The 24,957-nt window shown below is 25.0% G+C and overlaps 1 protein-coding gene across 3 annotated transcripts; it reads right to left on the minus strand.

Moving 5' to 3' along the window:
* Positions 1 to 4,984: 4,984 nt before the first annotated feature.
* LOC126897455 (neogenin) lies at positions 4,985 to 23,872 on the minus strand. Of its 3 annotated transcripts, none has more exons than XM_050671049.1 (28): positions 23,299 to 23,871; positions 22,418 to 22,580; positions 22,143 to 22,294; positions 21,887 to 22,051; positions 21,703 to 21,822; positions 21,469 to 21,622; positions 20,301 to 20,443; positions 20,079 to 20,238; positions 19,758 to 19,873; positions 16,807 to 16,972; positions 16,447 to 16,720; positions 16,168 to 16,377; positions 15,882 to 16,046; positions 12,735 to 12,864; positions 12,504 to 12,662; positions 12,238 to 12,446; positions 12,010 to 12,165; positions 11,776 to 11,938; positions 11,515 to 11,709; positions 10,008 to 10,046; positions 9,813 to 9,954; positions 9,475 to 9,734; positions 7,339 to 7,452; positions 7,107 to 7,202; positions 6,528 to 6,624; positions 6,358 to 6,470; positions 5,464 to 5,642; positions 4,986 to 5,327 (listed from the first exon to the last, which is right to left on the minus strand). In XM_050671049.1, the coding sequence occupies exons 1-28, from the start codon at positions 23,378 to 23,380 to the stop codon at positions 5,229 to 5,231; spliced, it is 4,221 nt and encodes a 1,406-aa protein (XP_050527006.1). In that variant the 5' UTR covers positions 23,381 to 23,871; the 3' UTR covers positions 4,986 to 5,228. The 3 variants fall into 3 exon arrangements, with proteins under 3 accessions (XP_050527007.1, XP_050527006.1, XP_050527005.1); XM_050671048.1 differs by having other exon boundaries at positions 16,807 to 17,038; XM_050671050.1 differs by lacking the exon at positions 7,339 to 7,452 and having other exon boundaries at positions 4,985 to 5,327; positions 16,807 to 17,038; positions 23,299 to 23,872.
* Between the last annotated feature and the right edge of the window lie 1,085 nt (positions 23,873 to 24,957).

The raw sequence follows: 24,957 nt of genomic DNA on the forward strand, positions 1-24,957 counted from the left end.
AAGGATAGTAAAAGGTGTATTGAAATAATATTTTAAATATATTAACGAGGTAACTGTGTCCGCGCCAGCCAAGGCTTTACGCTGAGAAACGCTGGGCCACCACAGTCTTGTTAATTATATTTTGAATATAGATAGACATATTCTTATAATTATATTTTGGCTAGTTCAGAGTAAATTTTAAGAATATCGATATCGACTGTAGGAAATTCATCGAAAATATTATTAGTAAAAACATAGTATAATATAAAAAAGGAATTTAAAGGAAACAAAAAGGTGACAAATTATAATATACGCAGGTCCCATTGTAGAGAATCCCCTTTTATAAGTCTTATATACATAGAGATACTAATTAATCGAAATAAACGCAAGACAGTATAAACGACTGTTTATACTGAAAGAAGAAATCACCATGAAACCAACTCAGTCAATTACTAAAGGAAATAAAGGTAAGTGCGAATATTTATTTACATGTCTTACTTCTAAAAAAATCACGTAATAAACAAAAATAGGAATAAATGAGGTAGGGATATTTTATTATTTAATAAATAAATAAAGTTCGACCCCGAGATACCACTTCATCTTTATCTTCCTCATTTCTTTCACCCCACTTTCTATCTTCCTTTCTACCGTCTTTTTTTTTTTGTTTATTACAATATTAAGAAATAGGATAGAGTGGGTAAGAGGTAGGATTAAGACGATATGAATGAATTCACACCAATCCATATAACTTACAACCCTTCCACTTTCCCCCCATCCTAAAATCGCTTTTCTTTTTATTACAAAATTTAATAATTGCTAATATTTTCAAGTCTAAACAAGTTAATAGATATTTTTTATTATTAACGTATTATATTATAAAATATAATTATTATTTATTATATAATGCGTGTTAACAGTAATCTTTAATCTTTAAACTAAATTTTACTTTATTTCATACACTGAGAACATTTTTTAAAGTTTTAGTTAATTTAGGGATCAATCCTGTTGGAAAACTATATAATAGAATTATAGTTAAATATAGTCAATATATTAAAACTCGTTATAGTTGTCCGAACCATAGGTTGTAAAAACTTTTAGGTGTATTCTTTTTATTCGTTAAGTTAATTTAAAAAATATTACGTTTTGTATTAGTTCCCTGTGGATAGAGGATAAGAATACTTCCACGGCCCCTCTGCCAGTCGTAAAAGGTGACTAATGAGGTTGCGTCAGGTCGACAGCCGGCGTAAAAATTTTTGTCAAACAGTATTAGGTGTAGTATGTGGAAGTTAAAAAACAAATGTTACGCGACAACACAAATATGGTGGTATTGTTCAGGCAGGATGAAGTTAATGTACGGCACCCGTGCGATGAATACGTGTGTTGCCATATGAAATTCGGAGAATTCAAAGAGTTTTGCAAAGAGTGTTGGAACAAGGACCGGTATGGATTCACAGTGATTTGTTTGGACTTTGCGGGCGGGATGTTTTCCACCGACAACAATTAAAATCGAAATTTTTCTGATTTTGAAAATTGTAATTTTTTTGGAGATTTCTCCAAATTACAGGGAAATTTTTTCAATTTTTGAATTCAAAGCTGAATTTTCAGCTTTGTATTTAAGCTAAAAAACCAACAAAAAAAAATTTTACATCGTAAATAATCATACAATAATATATCATAGTAATACTAGACTTGGTCTAGCTGGCGCTCCGTCTCAGACCTAAGGCCTTACAAAACTCACGCGCTTTTGGCCCGTAAGCCTCTTTGAGCCGTCCTAATAAGGGGTGTAATAAGTGTGACATTCCCTTAAAGAAATCTGCGAACGCCACTTGTGCTTGGGTCTAGTTACGCTCCACTATAAAGATAAGTTTTCAAAAATCTTAATTACACTTCCGTACCACTCATTTCAAAATAAAAAATAAAAGTTTCGTACTAGGAATTCATAAGTACCGAGGAAGTACATTGGTATTTTGTAATAAATGTTAACATTTAGTACCAGGAACTTATGAGTACTAATGTACGTGATCATATACGTTCAGACACTCGATAAGGCATTCATAGTCACATTTGCCATTTTCGGTGGCCACCAACATTATTCAATATGCGAATAATGATATTTGATGATATCGTTAATTCTCATAAATTCCTGGTACTAAAATTTTAAATTTCATCAGAAACTGTATGCTGACATACACTTTATAGCAGTTGTTACAACACTGACTAAATTAGTAAATCAAGGATCTGCACCCCCCTGAATGAAATATATCTTGCAGATAGGAAATAAATAGTTGTCAAAAGTATTTTATTTTCATGATTATTTTTCCATATAATAATATACAATGTGATTTATTAGTATACTTAATAAATTACACTTGTTATTTGTACTGTATAATATTATATATATAAATATATATCTAACATAAAGTTAATAGCATTACAAATTCATTGAGTAATTTAATCATTTTTTGTTTCTACGTCTCAACATTTTTTTTTTTTTGTGAAACTATCTACCTTTGAATAAAACTAATTGCCAACCCCTGTACTAAATTTATAGGAGAGACAAAGGGTCCTAAGATGTTCAATGCGCCCTTTGAGATTTTTCGTGTAAAAATTAATAAAAAAAACTAGCGTAAGTCTAACTATAATAACTGCCAGATTTATTCACATACATTTCAATTTTTGCAAATATATTTTTTTTTAATTATACGTAACACATCATCAATCAGTACAAACTTGTATTAATAGGTTTGAAAACTTATTAATATGGTCTATCTAAGGTTATAGTACTGGAGGTATCTATTCCTCTCGAAAACAAAATATTTCTATACTACTGTAAATTCCAACAACAAATTAGCACAAATTTGAGTCCTATTTTAATAGATCAATAAAGTTTATAAATGCATATAAATCTGGACTTAATTAGTTACTTAATTTATTATTTTTGATTGTACATTATTTTTTTCTTCTAAAATGATCATATTCAGTAAAAAAATTGTGTTACATAAAATTTGGAGGAGTATATCCTCGAATTCTTTTAGCCCACCATAAATGTGCTCCTCAGAAGTGAGAAAGAGTTTAAATGACTTAAATTAATATCAGTAATTATTTGCACACTATGATACCTATTTCATATATATTATATGATACCTAATTAAATGATAAAATATAATAAAATACAGCAAAAATTATTAAGTATTGGAAATAGATTATACTTACACCTTGTTAATAAATTCAAAGGTTAAACATTTTTAAAAATAACTAGACAAATTGATTAGAAATTGTTTATTATAAAAAAATGTTAAAAAACTTATGATAAATTAATAATACGAATAAGATACAAAAGAAAAAAGGAACTACTTACTATATACATTTTGGATATAACATAAAGTGTAAAAATAATTTTTTTTTAAATAACATAAAAAATTAAAGTATAAAATAGGATTCACTTATGTTGCTTTAATACTAATCGTTAATAAAAATAAAATACTATGATGCAAATTAAAAAAGAAATGCAAATTAAAAAAATATGAGTTTTTCATAGTAAAAATATAAGTTAAGTTTTACAACTTGAGTATAAAAGTATTATTAATATGATGTATAAATTTAAGGTTTAAAATACATTTTATTACTTGAGATTTTTTTTTTAAATAAAGTTGCAATTTTTAATTTAGTAACAATATGTTAATAATCAATATTAATGATACTGTTTTGCTAGGGTTCATAAATCAATAAAATACTTATATTATTTTTAAAATGTGATGTATATATTTTCAATAAAATATAATATTAAATTAATGGATTAAATTATAAAAATACAAAAAGAAACATTATAAAAATTACAAAAAAATATCACGGTACAATAAATTTGATTCTTAATTTATAAGTTTATATATATATATATATTAAAGAGACTAAATTATAATTTGTACATTTTATTCTTTACAAATGAATACTTTTAATCTAGAATATGTAGATATTTTATATCAGTCAAATGTCGACCAAAATGAAATATAATATAAATTGGAAAACATCTTTTACATTATTCTAAACATATTTACAAATATATGAAAAAAATATCATCACTATGGCAATCATTTTGTATTGATAAATATAAGCAATACATATATTTAACTACAAATATACCACACCATTTATTCTAAGTTATTTAAACTATTATTAAAAACCATAAAATGTTACAATTTGTACATCTTAACTATGAATTATTTTATATATTTTTATTTATAATTTGTAAATAAATATAAATCATATTATTACAAAAAAAATTAATATATTCAATGTTAAATTGAGATATTAATATCATTAATTGACTAGTTAATACATTTTGATTTTTATCTAAATTAATAACTTAATTTTGAAAAATAGGTGCATTCATTAACAGTGTAATTTTAATAAATAGTTATTTGAAAATAAACCCTTGAAAATACAGAGAATAAAGCTCTAAAAGGTTATGCTATTATATTATTCTATTTATGGTATATATTCAAAGTCAAATAGTTATCATTATCTCAATTTTATTTTTGTTTTTTTATTTTTATTTAATTTGAACAACATAAAATAATCTTTATACTTAATGAATATTAATATTATACTTATCTTAAATTATAAAAAAAAAAAATAGTTTTTAATAGTTTTAACAATTTATCATTAATTATAATTTGATCAAAGAATTTATTATCCAAAATTATGTTGGTAAAGGTTCTTAAAAAATGTATAGAGTAGATATTATAATAAATAGAAAATATCCTAAATAAACTAAAAAAGTTGAACAAGAAAAGATTATATACTTGGAAAATTATAATACAAGTACAAACTGTACAAAAAAAACCTTAAGGTATATTATTAATATAATACTAATTGGAAAAATAAATACTGAAAATTATTAATTGAAATAATAAAAAATATTTAAATCTTTAAGAATTCAAATGTCTTTTCAACTTTTAACAAAGAAAGATTNATAATAAAAAATATTTAAATCTTTAAGAATTCAAATGTCTTTTCAACTTTTAACAAAGAAAGATTGAATATACTGATGAAAAAATATATTTTTAAGAACATATACATAGAAAAATTTTATTAATAAAATAAAAATTGAACACCAAGTTTAATAATTAAGTTCTCTTGTTTTTATTAGAGGTCAGTCTTAACGAATATTAAATTTGAAGATAAATACACAAGTTATTTTTATAATAATGGTCACCAAAAATAATAGTCAAATAGTATGATATTTAAATCTAGCATTGGAATTCAGATGCAGTAATTGCACTCAGATCTTTCATTAAACCTTCTAGGTTAGCCATTTCTTGATTTAATTCTTCTGTGCTATATGATGTCTAAAAAAGAATTATGAAAACTATAAATATAGTTCTAAAAAAGTGGTCAATAAAAGCTTAAACAAAATAAGAGTTTAAAAAATATTTTTATTAAAACTTAAAACTACAATATAAAATTCATAAAATTGTTAGTAACCTGAATTTTACTGAGGGATTCAACTTCTGGTCCAAGATCGTTGGAATTAGAATTATTTATTTGTGGTTTCCATATTTTTTGACCACTTAATAATGCTGTGTTTGTTGGTGAACTATTAACTGTTGAATAAGTAATAGGTTTCTTGTATGGACTAGATGAGCCTTGAGGTCTTACTGTAACTAGTAGTATACATGCAAACAGTAGTTTAATATAAAAATTGGTTCATGCTTTAACAATTTAAGTAAAATTTCCTAATTATAAAAAATGTTTACATTCTCAAATAGTATATATAATAAATTTAATTGAGAAACATTAAACTATAATTTATTAATGTATTAGCTAATAAAATGATGAAAAGCAATTTGTAATCAGATTTGTTTGTTATTAATTAATGTAGTATTTGTTAAATATACATGATAGATAATTTTCAAATTCCCAGATTTTTCCAAACATTATTAAAAAATTCACTTCTGATAGTAAGAATAAATATACAAATTATTTATGGATAGTAGTGTAATTTCGTTGAATACCACATCATTTTTAATTTTGAAATAGGTAGAAAAATGAAATCCAAAAACATTTTTTTAATCTATTACCGTATTTAGCCTCAAAATAAACTTATAATTAGAAATTTCTAAAAAATAAATTAAAAATATATGATAAGTATAACCAAATTAAATATTCAAGGCAAAATGATTTAAATTCTTTACATTTTCATGATTAACCTAGTTTATTTTGAAATACTCTACTTTTTTCTAGTTTTTCTAGGCTTGTGGGCATGAATTAGGTCATTTTAATTAATCTATACTAAATTATAATGTATCTTAATAGATAGGAATACATACTGTTAAGTAATTAATAAGTAATTTATAATAATGTAATATTTAATGATACCTATATGTTTTTGTTGAGGAGTTGATGGTGCAGACTGTGGAGGAGGAGCTGGTACACTAAAACTTTTCAAAGGATGTCCTTGCTGCCTTTTTTCACTCGTATTTAATGAGCCACTAAAGTAACAAATTACACAAAATATATTGCACTAATAAATAAAAATTTTAACTTACGTATGCTGTTGAATACTGGATGTAGATGTTACTGGTATAGATTCATACTTTTCTGGAATAGTTGTAGCTTGGACAATATAATTGTTTTCTGGGGCACCTATTTACATAATATTTATGATTAAGATTTATCTTTACAAAAAATAAATATAACAAATTAATACAGTAGAAAGATTGAGTGGATAAAATATCATTTCCATTTTTTTCTGATAAATCTATATTTATCTATATATTTACATGTATAAAATTATTTATAATTTTAGAAAAATTGTAAATAAAGTTACAAAATTTCATAATACACAAAGTCACTTGTAATTATATTCATAATATAACTTAACAACTTATCAATGCAGATGAATATTTTTAGCTTCAATTAAAAGAGTTACTATTTACACAACATAAGATATATATTCACTCCCAAATGTCCTAAAAATGAAACTACCTACTCTCTGCAAACACTTCAATTTTTTAAATATTTATTATATTAAAATTATATTATTTTTATAATAAGTTTAATTTTATTGAAATATTATTTAAAACTTTTATCCACTTAGTCCTTTATTTATAATGTTCAATTGTTACCAGCTGTTAAATCAACTGTAACATGAGCTCTTGTTGTTGCATACTGAGATCTAGGATATGGAGAACGAGATTCATGACTAGATAATGTTGACATAGCTATACAGTAAAAAATATATATGATTAAATATTAATAATATTAAACAATATATAGACATAGTTTACACACATAGAACAGTGTAATCTAAACGAACAATAGGGGCTAAATAAGTGAGATAAAAATAAAATAACTTACTATCATTATAAATAGAATCAAATGCATCAATAGGTAAAACAACAGGTTTAGGTTTAGAACGTTTTAATGTAGACATTCTTTCTTCTGATAATAAAGGTTGCATTAATGAGTTACCTAATTTAAAAAAACTTAAATAATATATTCATGCAAAAATGACATGCTAAAAATGAAAAAAAAAGGAAAATTTAAGTATCTAATAATTTAACAAATAAAAATCGAAATATATTTTATGAAGAGTCAATTTTTAAAACCATAATGTGACAGATCATAAAATGATAAAAGCATATTTATACATGCATAAATCATTAAATTTTTCGTGAATATTCAGATAATATATGTTAGTAATTATTTATGATTATAAAATAAAAAAAATCCAGCACAATGGGTACATGGCATAGTTAGGTCAAGTATAATGATATCTGACAGTGATTAATATCATTATCATAAAAAACGCTTCGATGCAAATCTGTAGAGAGTATTTAATTTTTTAAAATTGATGAATTATTCCAAAAGCTACATGATCTCCCATTTCCGTATTTATATCCTGATTAAGATAAAGTATGTCGAATGAAAGAGGTATATAAATATTATTTCTCATAAAAAAATTGTATTGATCCATACACTTTTCAAAAAGTTATAGCATTATAAAGTTAAAAATGTAAAAAAGAATTTTTTTACAAAAATCATATTTTTTTATTAACTTTTTCACCATGAAGACAAAATAAAGTCAGACATTTTTTTTTTTTTAATATTAAAGTATATAACATAAGCTTTAATTTAAGATATATATAAAAGTGTCAGTATTTCTAGAAAACTTTCAAAAATTAAGTTGAAAAAATTCTACTTCCTATATGAATTTTTAAGTTATGCACCCCCCCTGTATTAATGTAAATGGTCAGATTTAAAAAAAAAAAAATTTCGAATGAAAGAGGTATATAAATATTATTTCTTATAATAAAATTTTATTGATCCATACATTTTTCAAAAAGTTATAGCATTATAAAGTTAAAAATGTAAAAAATAAAAATGAGAATTTTAACACAAAAATAGCATACGCTAACTATTTTCACTATGAAGACAAAATAAAGTCTGACATTTTTTTTTTCCATGATAAAGTATATTACATTAGCTTTAATTTAATATATAAGTGTCAGACTTTCCGGAACACTTTCGAAAGTTAAGTTAAAAAAGCTAATTTTTTGTGAAAGAGTTGTCATTTTGAATCCTCCCTGTAGGCAGGTAAAGGGTCAGATTTATAAAAAAAAATATACCAAATGATAAGTAAAGATATAATGCATCAATAAAAAAAAATTATATTAATTTGGTCATTTTTGATAAAGTTATAGCAGTTTTAAATAAAAAAATTGAAAAAATTAGTAATTTTTAAATTTGTAATTTTTTTGGAGGTTTCCCCTATTTAAGGGAAACGAGGGAATTTTTTTAAATTTTTGAGGGTAATGTCTTTGACTAGATATAATTTGGCGTATCATTGAAAAAATTGATTCGGTGAGAGCTGAGAAAAAGTGGTAACAGACACACAAAAAAAAACATATCATAGTAAAATTAATACTTTCTCAACTTCGCATTGAAGCTAATACATGGACTGTAATTTTATATCTTCTGATTTTAGAATACACATATCATTTCACATATTTTAATACAAAAAATACCACATTAAAAAAAAAAGAGGAAAACTTCTCTCTATACATTTAACATTTTAACAATGTAAAAAAGATAATCAAGCATATAACGGTTACCAACAGGTAGCTAGCAACAAACTTTATACTTAACAATATTGGTACCCCTAAAGATAAGAAAAGCATGACTAATTCTCATAAAATTAAATTGTCCTATGTTTATGCATATTTTTTACTCTAAGAAGAAGAATANTTTATGCATATTTTTTACTCTAAGAAGAAGAATAAAGTACAATATTTAGCTATAATGAAGTCATGTTCACCAATTAGAGGTTAAATATTATAGATTTTAAACATTGTATAACTATGATATTATAACTATGTAATTATGATTTGTTGACATTGTATTTACCTACGGGGTACAGAAATTTTTTTAGTTTAAGTATACCAAAAATATACATGCTTCAAGTACTTTTTGATGATATAAAAACATACTTACCTACATAAGAAGAAACGTAGTTACTTTTGTCTAACGAATTGGTAGAATGTGGTACATGGTGAATTGTGACACGAGTATCAGTACCATCATATGTGTTGGTACTACCTTGGCCACAACCAGAACTTGTATCAAGTGAACCTTGAGAAGATTTTTCAATTGATTTTAACTCCATCTGATCATGATGTATCCACAAATCTGGTGGTTTTAAGTTCGGAGATTGTGCTGCTTTTATGGCTTTACCAGTTGAGCCTTTAATATATCTATTTGACATAAACAAAACAAAAGTATAAGTTAAAAAATTCCATAATACTAATTAATTAATCAAAGAGATAATTTACCCTTTTTTACTTCTATTATTAATAGGTCGGTCTTGTTTGCAACACAATAAAACAATTCCAATGCCAATACATGATATCAGAAGCAAACAACAAGCAATCAGTATATATAAAATAGTAGTATTGTTGATACCACTTTTTCCATCTAAAAATATGTTAAATTACTTATCTATGTAAAAGTAAAAATTATTTACTAACCTTTTAAAGATGTTCCATCACTGTTATGTACATTTGTTGCTAAAAAAAATTCAATTGTTTATAGTTAAATTTTACAGTTAATTTGATTAACTAGTTTCAAAATGGAGGAAATTCATTTTATTTTATTTTTTTAATAGAAATTAATTAAAGCAATAAATGGAAAAGGTACTAAACACTAAATTTTTTAGGATAAGAAAAAACTACTAGTGTCGATTTGTAACACAAAAAAAAATGTCTTTATGTTTTCAGCTTACTCCTATTCTGTATAGAAGTTTTACTTCATTTTTTTATCAGACTATTAGAATTTGAATAACGTTTATTACAAAAAAAAATTGATATTTTTTTTGTGAAACATCTAATGATGGTGGGTCAGACTAGCTATTGGCCTGAATATTCTCTTTCTGCTTAACTTTTCAATCCACATTCTCTCTCACCACACTAAAATTATATACCTATAGTGTAAGCAGTTGTTGTTCTCTCTATTTAATTAATTAAAAGAATTTTCGCACTTTTTATGGCCTCATACATTTTATATTTGGGCCCAACAAACTAGTTTGCTAATTCAATTTTTGAATAATAGGGGTCATTTCTTGTTGTCATGGTCATTTATTGTAAGTAAGCTAACTATAAAATTAATTTTACACTAACAAAAACTTTAAACATATTTTTCTCAAACACATTTTTTTACCTCTCTGAGCATTTTAACACAAAAAATAATGAAGTGATCGACTTCAAATTTTGTACAAATATTCTTAACTCATTGGCTTTAGCATGAACCTAAATTTTCAATTTAATTGTTATAATATTAATTTATAATTGTTATTAATTTATAATAATGTTATAATATTATTATATAAATATTGTTATTAACAATTTGTTTATGCAAAGAAAGGTTTTTTGTATCCTCTAACTTTTATTTTTAACTCGTTTTTTTGCTAATTTTAGGTTCATGCAAAGCAATATTTCTCTGAAAAAATATTACCCATTGATTACAGATCATTACAAGGACCTGGGCGTTGCACAGCACAAACCCAAGGAGTCAACTTTGATGAGCTTTTTTGTTTTTTTTTACCCACAAAATTACCAAATTTTCCAAATGACAATAAATGCTTTCAATTTTTCATAAAAAATTATTGAAAAAAACGTCATTTATAGGAACTTGTTCCTTAATAAAAAATTGTTTAATACATATTTTTCTATAGAAAATAAGTTTGATATTTCACATCTTCCAGGTGTTCAACAACAGCTAGAATTTTTTTTTTTGATTAGGTACCTTTCCTATGACTAAACCTTAATTATTTATATAGATTTGTAAAGAACTAAAAATTATAAACAAGAAAATAATAAAATATTATTAAACAATAAATATTAACTCGAACACAAAATAAAAAGTAGCTGAAGAAATAGAAATAGTTTATACACAATATTTTTTTCATGTAAAATAATAGTTAGCAATAAAACTTTAAATATATTTTAATTTATTTAAAAAATAAAATTTATGATATACCTGATAGTGTTTTTATATTGATAGTTGTACTAAATGGACCATAACCTACAGAATTTTTTGATTGAATTTTGAAAAAATAGTTTGTATTGGGCGTTAGTCCTTTAATAGTGTACGACATTAAGTCACCTTCAATAGTTTCAGACACCCAATCAGAGTCAGGACTTTTTTCATCAATAGAATACAATACAATATAAGCTAAAAAAAATAATTAACATTGAAAAAATTAATCATACATTCAATGAAATAAATAAAAATACATACCAACAATTTGTCCATTTGAATATTTTGGTGGTTGCCAATTTAAAGTTATCATTTGAGGCTTGTCATCAATTTTAATAGCTGTTAAATCTCTAGGAGGAGAAGCTGGTTTGGCTTCTTTGGTATTATTTGATACTAGCATACTCCACTCACTTTCAAATTGGCCCTTTAAATATGTTTTGAAGTTAAATAATTATTTTTATTAGAAAAAAAAATGCTTCAATATTATAATTTTACTTTCACTAATTTAACAGTAAATTCATACTGTGTATTTGGTTTTAAATCGTTGATAATGCATGACAAATCAGTGGTATTTGAATATTTATATTTTTCATTACCAGGAGCATAAGCATTATAACGAATAATATACAAACGTTCATCATTAACATTAGACTGTAATAAATTAAATTAATTAACTAATGCATGTTAAAAAATTAAAAATTTACATTAAAAATTAAAAATTACATCAAAATCAAGGAGAGAATTATCAGTCCATGACACTTCAATGGCATTTGGAGATATAACATTAGCTTTTAATCCAATAGGTGGAATAAGATTATTTGTTTCTAATGTATTAATATTATGGTCCCTTGTGCTAGCCATTTGATAAACTATTGGACTGACACCCATTTCATTACTAGCAGCAAGACTCAAAACATAATCAGCATTAGATTCTAAACAATTTTAGTTTTATGAAAATTAAACTTTATACATAATACTTTTTGATTTACCTAAGCCCTTAATTTCATATTGTCGAGTTTTAGGACCCAAATCTTCAACATAAACGTCTGGAATGCCTTTACCCCAAGATAGTGTATACTTTCTTACCATAATTGCTTTTTCTTTAGGTGGTGACCATGTAACTACCAATGAGTTTGAATATGCTCGCACTATGATGAAAAATTTAATTCAAATTTATCATAATTATAATAATATACACAAAATATTAAAACATTTATTGCCTTTAAAATTCTCTGGTGGATCAGGAACAGTATTTTCCCTGAGGTTACTTTCAAATGTTTCAACAGTTAACCAATCCGTTGGTGGACTAATTCCTTCAGTATTTAAAGTCCATAAACGAACTTGGTATACCTATAAAAATATTGTAAAAAATGTTTAGTACTACGTGAAGACTCAAAATTCTTTTCAGCTTCAATATTTTTATTAATTAGTTGGAAAAAATATAACAAATTATTTTTTTTTAATTAGCACCTTTATATTTAAAATGAATATATCGCAACTCTAGAATACACTGGGGACAACTCAAAAAATGTAATTATGAGATGATTGACTTCAAAATTTTAAATTTCCATTTCAATTGCGTTATATGATACATTACTTATGATAATTTAATTGAGTCAAACTTCTTAGATTGAGATATGTTTTATTTATTTCATTCTTTATGTACACAATTTTGAACTTATTCCAATCATACCAAAATACCACAATTTTTGAGTTGTGCCATTATAGAGTTATTAATGTATTTTTAGAAATTGCTTGTACTCTAGGGTTACAATATTATATTAATACAAAAAAAAAAAAATCATTAGTAATAATTGCATTATGAACATAATAATATTTCACAACAGAATGGTATAATCACTATATTTTTGTTGACATTTTTGGAAACAGAAAAATGAAAAAGTAATTATATTTTAAAACTTAAATTTAAAAATGATGAATTGTTATTTTGTGATTTCTTAAATCCCATTTATATTTTGTTACTTATGCTTAACCTATTCTTTATCTTCATCTTCTCTTTTTATAAATACCATTGATATATTTTTATAATTATATATCAATATAGAATGATTAAAAATAAAATTTCAGACTTAGATATAATTAAGTTTTAAGGTTCCTTTAAACTATAGATGATAAAGTTTTTCAATTCTACAATATGAAAATAATTAAATATACAGGGGTTCAGTAAGGAAACATATCAATTGTTACAAACAATGAGAACAATAGAAATCTATTTCCTTACTTACTGAACACTATATAATAAAATGCATTGCTACCAATTTTACTCAATTACATGTGGCCTTGTTTCATATGTCACAGACGAGTGAAATTAAAATGACTTGCCATTAGCAGTTAAAAAATACTATATACTAAAAAGCATACAATTGGTATACTTTTTTATTTTAAATAAAGTAGTTTAAATAAAACACTCCAAAAATTAACTTCATGAAGATGAAACACTAAGAAAAAAATTCAGCCAATTTAATCAAGTTTGAGACATATCTCAATGCCCTTAAAGTTTTTAAAATAAATCATTAAACAATTAATTTAAACTTAAATTTTAATTAAAAATTAATACAAAAATCAATAAAACAAAAAATTTTATCTTTCAGATCCTTCAAAAGAAATTTTGTATAAAGCTTAATATTTAAAACTTTACTTTTGAACCTCATGTGTATATCAAATATTTTTAGGTGATGCATTAATTACACAATAAGCAACATTTTTGGATTATTTTTCCATAAAATGTTGATAGTAGATCATATGTATATTGATAATAATTTAAACATGTATGATAAAATATTTTAGAACTAATCCTCTCTCTTAAATAAAAACTCAATTATAGAGTATATTATTAAAATAGTTTTTTATAAACTTGATAATATGCTTATGGAAACTCTTGTTGTAGTATAAAATGGAATGGGTACAAATCGTTTCATATGTAAGTAAAATTCTCCGTTTATTATAGTTGTATCCCATAGTAAATGTCGAGATTCTGCAAAATTACATGCACCATCTTTGAATTCAACAATAAACTTCTGTCCAGTTGGATCAAAGTCATGACTTAAGTTCATTTTATTTGTCCTTGCCATAACTGCTCCTATTTTACATTCTTTGTGTTTTAAATATTTCGTTAATATCACCCAAAATAATAAATTATCGGAAGTTTTGATCATCACAATTTTACGATTTCTAATAAAATTAACTGACTGTAGTTCTTCAATTGTATATGACTAAAGCACATAATAACTTAATAAGTTTTTTTTTTATTAAATAGTTTTTATAAGATTCGAAATTTCTGAATTGTAATTGATATGTAATTAGTTTTTAAAAAACTAGAGAAATGAACGATTATTAAATACATTAAATAACTAACATTTGCTGATGTTTTGGCTATTATCTCTGGATGTTTTTCAAATACATGTTCACATAGTTTATCACAAATTGAATTAGTCCATTTACATCCAGGATACACACAATAAACTGGTTTATGAATGCAATGTGCTTCATGTTGTCCAAGATTTGCTAAGCGTACCAAAACACAGCATCCTAAATCATGGTAACGACATGTCACATCATTATATTTAAGAGTTTCATTGAGTATTGATGAGTGTTCAGATATCTTGATAGGTGAAGATCGGCATAAAGGACATATACGTGTTTTAGCTACTTTTTTCATTGTTTTAAAACATTTATAGCACACAATATGACCAAGTGGGCATGTATGTGATGTTGGATATTGCACAGAATAACATATTGGACATTCAACTTTATTTCGGTTATTATTAGCTGCTTCAAGCTCATTAGAACTATTTGATATCTTCCATGCTCCTATTGGTAAATAGAATTTTTTTCTATTTTGATAGTTTTTTTTAACTTTTATTGATTCCTTTCTTTTTTCCATATACTATTTTAATTTTCTAATAGTGAAATACATTTATTCTCTTTGCTACCTTGGTAATATTGAATCAATAGAAACCAACAGAAATAATAAATTATGCTACAGTAAATAAGAAACCAACTATGTTTAAATGTTATGTTTAATTAATACATTAAAATACTTTTTTTTATATTAATTCATTATTTGTCATTTAATTATAAATAAATTTATACAGAAAATTCTACAACTTTCTTCAATAAATAAAATCAAAAGTATATTTAAAAAAAAGGTTATTTTTAATCAACAAATATAAATGATAATTTATACAATAAATATATAATTTTAGATTGCTCAGTAACATAAGTTAAATCTAATATTATAAGCTATCATTTTTCTAATTTGAATATTTATATAAAAATGAATTTTTTTTAATTTTACTATATAAATAGATTATTTAATTTAAATAGTTATTTTAAAATTTACTCACCGAATTTTTATCTAAATTAGAAATTTGATAACTAGTACGATCTCCAGCTGTTGTTATGGTGTCTCCAAAAGACTTTTTATCTCGTTTTCTATACCTTATTTTATAGCCAGTTATTACTCCATTTTGACTCAATTTGGGTGGTGGTACCCATTTAATAGAAATTTCCTACGAATAATTATTATTCTACATTAAGTCTCAGTAAAAATATGTGGATTAGCCAGTTTTCAATTTTGTGTTTAACTTAAGTTTTTAAATCTAAAAATCAAAAATATTTTATTCATATTACTGTATCAGAAACAGCTTCCACCATAACATCTTGTGGTGGTTTAGATGGTGATGAAGATGTTGTCGTCACATTAACTTCTAAAGAGCTAGGACCTTGTCCATTTTGATTATACGCAACAACCCAGACTTTATATTTTGTAAAAATTTTAAGATTTGTGATCTCATAATCAGAATGTTTGGTAATAACAAATTTTTCTTCAGTAGAATAATCCTAATATTATGCAAATATAATTTTATAATTAAAATGTTTATAATAAAATTTAGTTTATGAAAATTTTACTTCAATATAAAATAATTTGTATTCCTTTATTGTTTCAGCTCCTTGTTCTGGTTTAGCCCAAGACACAAATATAGAGGAAGAAGATGTAGGGATCACTGTCACATTCAAAGGAGGTCCAGGTAAGTTTACCTCTGGTTTTGTTAAAACTTTTAAACGAGGTGAACTTTCTCCAATCCCATACTCATTAATAGCAGTTATTCTAAATAAATAATGTTTGTCTGGTAGCAAGTTCGTAATTGTAATTTCGGTTAAAGACGTGTTAGTCATTCTCTCTCTAATGAAAAGTAAAATCAATTTTTTCAAACCATTATTTCAAAATATACACTTAAATAATAGCTAATTGTAGAAAATTATACAAACCTATCAGATCCTTCTTGCTGGTAAAAAACTGTATATGTGAGGATATCTCCATTTGATTTTATAGGGTTAGTCCAAGTTAATGTTGCAAATCTAGTTGATACTGATTTTACTTCTAATGATCTGGGTGCTGATGGAAGATTTATCTTTGAATCCTTTGGTTTTTCAGCTATAGATAATGAGTTGATAGTATCATTATTTATATTTAAGGATGAGTTGGTGCTAAGTAAAGAGTCTATATACAAAAAAACAAACACAAGCAAAAATAAAAATAAACATTAACTACAAAAAAATATATGTAAAATGCAAAATAAAAAAAACTAAAAATAAAATTTATATATAATAAATGGTAAAAATTAATATAATTCCCTAAAATTTTTGAGTGTTAAATGAAAATACTTAAAAAAGAAAGATATGATTGCATTTGCTTTTAAAATGAAATGAAAGTACAATAAATTTCAAATTATTCAAAAAATATAAAATATTAACATATATATTATATTATACAGTGATCAGTTTATCATGCATAAACACTTGTTGTGTATGTTAAGAGCGGTAAAGGATGGCCTGCCCACAAATTGAGTTTTATATGTGTGCATATGACAGTTAACACGTAAATTAGTAACAGTACCGCGTGTCGTTATTATGACGCTTCTAGATATTTCTCCTATATAAGGGGAATTATCCTCAGCTACGAGAGCAATCTCTTATGAGATAATTAAATCTTCAATAAAAACCTAACTATGTAAAATGTTTGTCCATCAAAGTAGTAATATCTACATTGTAGTCGATTTGATATTACTTTATATCATAAAATTACATTATACTTTCATGAGCAACATTGTTCTTTTATTCGTATTACTTAATATTTGACCAATTTTTAAATGAGGTATGAAACAGATTTTTCTGCAATTCTAAATGATTAGGAGATCTGAACCTTTTTCTTTCGATTTTTTCCTTTTAATATAATTCCTAAAAGAGAACTAAGACATTACTTAGCCAAGTGTTGAGAAATATGAAAAATAGAGCAATATTGCTTATGAAATATCTTATAGTAGCAAGACTGGTAATCTCTAGCACCATACAATTATGGTACTGCTTATAAGACCATTTATTTTGAGAAGATAAATGTTTCCCTTTATTTGCACTAAGACCCGCCTTTGTGTCGAATTTTACATTTCTATCGATACAGGAAGTAATCTATAAATTTGATGAGTCAGTCAGTCAGTAACAAAAATAAAAACTGAAATTTTCCTATATTGAAATGATTTAACAGTATGTATTAATTTTTTTACAATGTTCTAAGTCATGAAATCTGTTTTAAATTACAAAAGTTTATCTTATAAAGAAACAAAAATACTGAAGTAAGAAAAACTAAGCGAATTGTTTCATGTAAAATATACTAACATTGCTAGAATTTGGCTTGATGAGTTTGGATAAAGTAGTTTTTCGCCAGTTATTACACAGTTTATTTGTATACATCTTTTATTTTGTAAATAGTTTTAATTTTCTTTAATAAATGGTTTAATTTTTTGTAACAGTGCACATAACAATATGCTCAAATAAAATTTTATAAAAATAGTATGCATACGAGGTGTTTTTATTGTATGCATTATTTCAGCAAATAATGGGAATTTTTAAATTTTGCAGGTTTGGAGAATCCATTTATCAAAAAAATATTTTAATAATGTTGGTACACATGTCTCTGAAATATAATAAAATTTTCAGCTGGATTCATTGTTTACATTGTCAGTAGATAATGTTAGACGTATTTTTATGAGCTCAGCAATTTTAGTTTGTTAAAAAAAAGAATAAAAAAATTTGTATCAAATTTTGCATAAAAAATGAAATAGAGTGTAACAAAAAATGTGAAATATTAACAAAGGCCTATAATGAGTTTTCCATGAGTAAAACAATAGTTTATGAGTGGTATAAATATTTTCAAGATGGGCGTAAAGATGTTGAAGATGAAAAATGCCCCAGACGCTCCAGCACATCAACAACCAACGAAAATGTGGAAAAAGTGAAAGAAATGGTTATGAACGATTGGCCATACCATGAAATTTTTTCGAATGTTTTGGGTATTAAACGCGTAGCAGCAAAATTTGTTCCAAAATTTTGAAAAAAAAAAGCGTCTAATGGAAGTTGCCCAGGAGTCACTTAATGAAGTCAACGACGATGCAGAATTACTGAAATGTATGCTACAGGTGACAAAACATAGGTTTATGGATACGAAGTCGAAAGTGAGGCTCAATCGTCCCAGTGGCGGTGTTCTGGATCACCAAAACTGAATAAGGCTCAACAGTGCAATTGAACGTGACGGTTATGCTTACTGTGTTCCTTGATTTTAATGGCATTGTACATAATGAATTCTTACCACGAGGTCAAACAGTCAATAAGGAGTACTACCTACAAGTTCAATGCCATTTAAGTGAAGCAATCCGAAAAAAACGCCTAGATTTGTGGTAAAACAATTCATGGCTTTTGCACCATGATAATACACATGCACACATTTCATTGCTTATTCGTGAATTTTTGGTCAAAATCAATACTGTAACGATACCCGTATTTGCCAGACATGGGCTTTTTACTATTTCCGAAAATAGAGAGAACTTTTTCTTGAGAACTCATTTTACAAGCATAGACGACATTAAAAGCACATCACTGAATGAGCTGAAGACTTCTTACAGATTAAGTTTGAGAAGTGTTTGGAGGATTGGAAGAAGCGTTGGCACAAGTTCATAATATCTAATGGGGACTTTATTGAAGGCAACAACATTAATGTAGGACCAATTAATATTTTTTTCAAAAAACGAAAATTCCTGTTATTTTCTAAACACATCTCATTGTTATATAAAAAATAACAAACTATATTAAATTATACTAAAATATCATACATCATGAAATTTTATGTATTGCCCTCATAGTACAATATATGAAAAAATAAATTTTACCTGCATGAAGAACATTTAAAAAAGCTGAAGCTTGAATATTTCCAGCTGGATTTGATGCTAAACATTGAAACATACCAGTATCCATTGTCATTAAGCCAAGTATTTTAAGGTTTGTACTGTAAGCACAAAAGTAAAATAAAAAACACTCAATAGTATGAATAATACTTTTAAAAATAATAATTTTATTTAATTATTTAGTTTAATAATTTATAATATTCCAATATTCACAGTTTTATACATAATGTTTATGCTATTTAGTTATTTATTCATGTGTTGTTATTAAGCTTTAACTAAAATCGAATGATACAAAGAAATACTAACCCTTTAACAAATTGGAGATATTCGTCTTGTTTTATTCTATCTCCATTTTTTAACCATATGATTCGTGGAGTGGGCTTCCCTTCTACATCACATTCTAATGTAACATCTTCTTTTTCAAGAACCATAGTATCTTTAGGTTTACGAATAAAAATTGGTTTGCCTAACAAAAGAATTATGAGTTAAAATAAATTTTTTTTGACAGTTTGTTAAAGTTGTAATTACTTTGAACTTCAAGTGTAGCAGAAACATCAGTAGAATCTTCATGGTTTTCAGCTCGACAAACATAATTTCCATCATCTTTCTTATTTACTTGGGCAATTTGAAGACCACCTGTTCCTATTATTCTGAAACGGCTGTCTAAATACCTAAGAAATTTTATAATTTATAATTTTATTTATAGCAACAGTGTAATTAATTAAGATTAAGATTGCTATTAAAATAAAAAAAAAAAACAATACTTATTTTTTATAAAAGTTTCATTAGTAAATTTGTCATATTTTAAACAAAAGACAAGAAATCAGTGTGTAAGTAAAATTTATGAAGAGACCAAACTTTTATGTTACTATTGATAAGTATACTAAATGATAAAGACTAATGAAAATGAAAATAATTACACATGGTAGATAAAATTTAGAGGGGCTAATTAAAATGTATAACTCTTATGTATAACTACAATACCATATGTAAACTGTTCATCTTTGTATCCTAATGTTCATTGTCGTATTTAGTGGAGACATAGGAGGACATGGAGGCATATATCCCTCTATTAGTAATGCTAATCAAATATATAATAATATTAATTTTTTTTTGTTGTGTATTTTATTTTTTTATTCCGATTTTTTTAATCTGAATAAAAAAATGGTTGTAACTTTCCATAATAATTTTTCAAATGAATATTTTTTATGCCTTCTTCTCATTTATAACCTTTTAAACATGACCATACTAATGTTAAATGTGGAGCAGGCTTGTTTTTTATTTGATATTTTTCAAACTGACTAAATAATAATGAATAACAAGCCAGCTGGTGCAAGGACTAATCTCTCAAACTCCATAAAAATACCATTGCAACTTCATCCTAAACTCTAGATTTACCACTTAATTATTAGAATTAAAACTGATATTCAAACATTTTACAATCATTGTAAAATGGAAATTGTATACATACCATAATATTGCTTAATAAACATTTTGACACTTATCACATAATTGATTTCAAGTCTTCAATTTAAAGGTTACAAAGTTTTGTATTATTAAAATTTTTTGATTATATGTATCAAAACTTACTTTGAACCCTAATTTTAAAACTTATTTTCAAAATATACTGTTTTGGAGTTTTTTTTATTTAATAATCATACAAGAATTTTTAAATAAAAATATAATAAAATCTTACGAAACATCAATTGTAGTTCCATCTTTTAACCATGAAATTTGTGGTCTAGGGTTACCAACTGCTGCACAATCTAATGTAATTACAGATCCTTCTAAAGCTATTGTTGAATGTGGTTTAGCCACAAATTCAGGAGCCTTTGATCTTTTTAGAAGGTCTGTGTATTTATTAAAAAAAAAAAAATTATATTATTTTTAGTTTTGTAAAATACTAAAAAAAAATTACTAAAAACTTTACCTTCATTGTCTTCAACTATTAAAACACCAGGATCACTAAGTCTATGCCTATCTAATCCAGTGACATTACATCGATATGACCCAGCATCTCCTTTATGCACATCATCAATTTCCAACGATCCTAATAAAAATGAAAAAAGTAATATTATATACCAATGAAATTTAGGGACAACAAAAAATCATACCTGATGGGAATATTGTCATGCGGGAATCATCCACTATTAATGGTGAATGATCTTTAAGCCAAACAATTCTAGGTGATGGTTGAGAGTTAATAACACATGAAAAATATGCAGTTTGTCCAGGAGACAGTTTAAGATTTATAGGCTGTTTTTCAAAAGGAGATAATCCTAAAGAAATAAAAATAAAAATATAAGTACATGTATTTTATAATTAAAATAAAATATATATGTAAAATTTTTTAGAAGGTATTGTACTTACGAGCAAGAGTAATAGTTGCTGTACGACTAACAGCTGAACCAATATTATCAACAAACGCAACACATTGATATGCTTCAAATCCTTCAGATGCCTCTTTTTCATCATTGTTAAATATATTTTTAATAAGTAATGAACCATTACTTAACACAGATCTACAAGATTGTTAAGACACATAATATAATTGTTTTTTAACAATTAAAAAAATGTATATGTAAAATTTATAAAAATGGTTAAAAAATATAAAACAATTTTAAAAACCTAGAATATAAAAGTACCTGTGTGTGTCTCCAATAAAATCAAAATTTTCTCCATCAGGATTTCTCCATCTTATTTGTGGATGTGTAACAACACTATCAAACTTTGCTTCACAATCAAGCCGAACTGTTTTTCCTGCTGATGTAATAATGTCGCTAGGCTCTGTTATAAATCTGACGCTTCCTAAATTTAAATATTAGAAGGAATTATTTATTTCAAAACTGCATTGAATAATAAGTAATTTTGACAACTTTTTTAAATAACTAATATAAAATTAATTACTTTTTAAGAGAATTTTAAATAATAATAATATAAGCATACAAGCAGAACCTGATATAAAAGTTTTGAAGCAAGATTAAAATGGTAGCTTCTACTAATGATAAAATTCTAAATTATATATATAAATTTGAAACCTTTAATAACAAAGACCATAGGCAGCAGCCTACCATGTCTAATGGTAAATATGGTACTACATACAAGTACATATTAAACAAATATATATATTTTTTTTTCAATAGACCTTTTGAAGTATTCAAATGTTTGATTATATACTTTTTATCTCAAAAAAAATAAATATAGCCGAATTAAATTTAAGTTTTCAATAAAAATTTAATATTTAGCAATATTTAATAGTACTATTGCAATTAAATTCAATATATTATTAACAACTTTACATTAATATTAAGTTATTTAATATATTTTTTTTTATAAATGAGAAAAATAAAAAGATTTTAAACTTTAATATTTATATTTTAAAGCCGTTCATAAAAACTTGCAGCCTGGGATAAACACACCCAGGACCTCTCCTACATTCATAATAGCCTTACATTCATATAATAAAAAAATTATTTAAAATTCAAAAGTAGTTAAATTAATTTTATTAATTAAAATTATTCCTCACCTTGAACATTTGCAATGAGTGCAATTATCCAACAATAGAATAATAGTTTCCATTTTACTTGTTTTTTGTTAGTTCTTAACATTGTAAAAAATAAGAAAGCCTAAGCGCACAACTAGATCTACTCGCCATACATGATTTTACTAATGTTTCCCAGAAATTTTTTAGAAACTAAATTATAAAATCTTGATGATAATTGTAAATATATTCTAAGTTAATGTTAAACTAATTATAATTCTAATAATCACTAAAGAAAATGCGTGGCTATAAGTAATCAAAATAATCAACACATAAGAAATATATTATATTTTAAGATATTGATTTATTTGATATTGTTTTCATTATTTTACAAACTAATTATTTTGTAATAACTGTTATAATAAAATCGTTTATAGAATTATGATATCTAGATATAAAATGTATATTATTTTGATTTAAAGTTGGGGAAACTGATAAAAAAAAACAAAAAGATATCATATTATAAGGAAGTATAGGCAAGACGCTAAACAACCGACAACCATTTTGATTTGAGGGTGTACAAGATAACGGTCCTACGGGTAGGCTTCATCTGATCCATACAACCACTACTTCTCAAATATACCATTGTATCAAAACTTCTCTATTAATCTTGAATAAAAATCAGACACATATCAATTCAAAATATACAGTGTTCAATAAGTAAGGTAACAGGTCAAATGTTACAAACAATAAGAACAATAGAAATCCGTTTCCTTAATTACTAAACACTATAAATATCAGTCATGTTAAAAATACTTTTAAAATATATCTGGTATACGTATTGGAATACTTAAAGCAAAATGTATTAAGAATACGTATTTAAATACAAATACAAGTAATTTCTAAAGTATTCAAAATCACTGATTTTTATTTTTATGATAATTCATTGTTAAAAATTATGAACTTACGCGGGAAGGTTAAGTTAATCTTAACATTAAAAGAATTGTTCAAATTATTAAAAAAAAAACTTGTTCTCGTAGCCACTAAAATATGCGAAATGTTTAAACCTTCAAAATTAAATTATTCAAATACTAAATTAGTCGTTAACAAAGTGATTCATTTGACGTTAGCCCCACTCAATTTCTCCTTGAATAACAATGGCCAAAAGAAATAAAGTTGTCAGCTTCAAGGGTGGAGGTGTTATTTTTCTATATATCGCGAGGTCACTAATTTCGAAAATCCTCTCAGAGTTGCCTAATGCTTTTGTTTTAAAGATAATGCATATTTTTCATTTTTGAAAAATTGCAAGCTTTTAAAGTTACTCAGGTTTGTTACAACTGTCCAAATCGAATAGTTTCTCATTAAAAAGTAATACAATACTAAAACTCAAATTTTTTATACCAAGTTAATTTTACATTAACATTAGAGTAAAAACTATGCATTTTTGTCTAAAATTTCACAAAATTCAAAGTTTAAAACGCTTAACTTTAACTTAATTTTTTGTTCAAATATTACAATGTATATATAAATATATATAACTGTGTTTTATTATATCAGTTTATTTCTTTAAAAATTTAATACAGATTCAATGAAAATTGGATAAATAAAATTATAAATACTAAAAATAAAATAAATTGTGCACTATGATTATGAATATTAGTTAAGTTTAATTACAAATACTAATAAAAGGTTCCAGTTTATTAA

The sequence above is a fragment of the Daktulosphaira vitifoliae genome, unplaced genomic scaffold (genome assembly GCF_025091365.1).
Source record: "Daktulosphaira vitifoliae isolate Bord-2020 unplaced genomic scaffold, ASM2509136v1 Scaffold_2, whole genome shotgun sequence".
Classification (NCBI taxonomy): domain Eukaryota; kingdom Metazoa; phylum Arthropoda; class Insecta; order Hemiptera; family Phylloxeridae; genus Daktulosphaira; species Daktulosphaira vitifoliae.

What these genes read in the sequence shown, in the direction of transcription:
- LOC126897455 (XM_050671048.1), bottom strand. Translation starts at nt 23,380, where the DNA reads ATGTTAAGAACTAACAAAAAACAAGTAAAATGGAAACTATTATTCTAT. An exon ending in TGCTACACTTGAAGTTCAAA is followed by an intron (nt 20,239 to 20,300) that starts GTAATTACAACT and finishes TTCTTTTGTTAG; the next exon opens with GCAAACCAATTTTTATTCGT. An exon ending in TTACTGTTAAATTAGTGAAA is followed by an intron (nt 11,939 to 12,009) that starts GTAAAATTATAA and finishes ACATATTTAAAG; the next exon opens with GGCCAATTTGAAAGTGAGTG.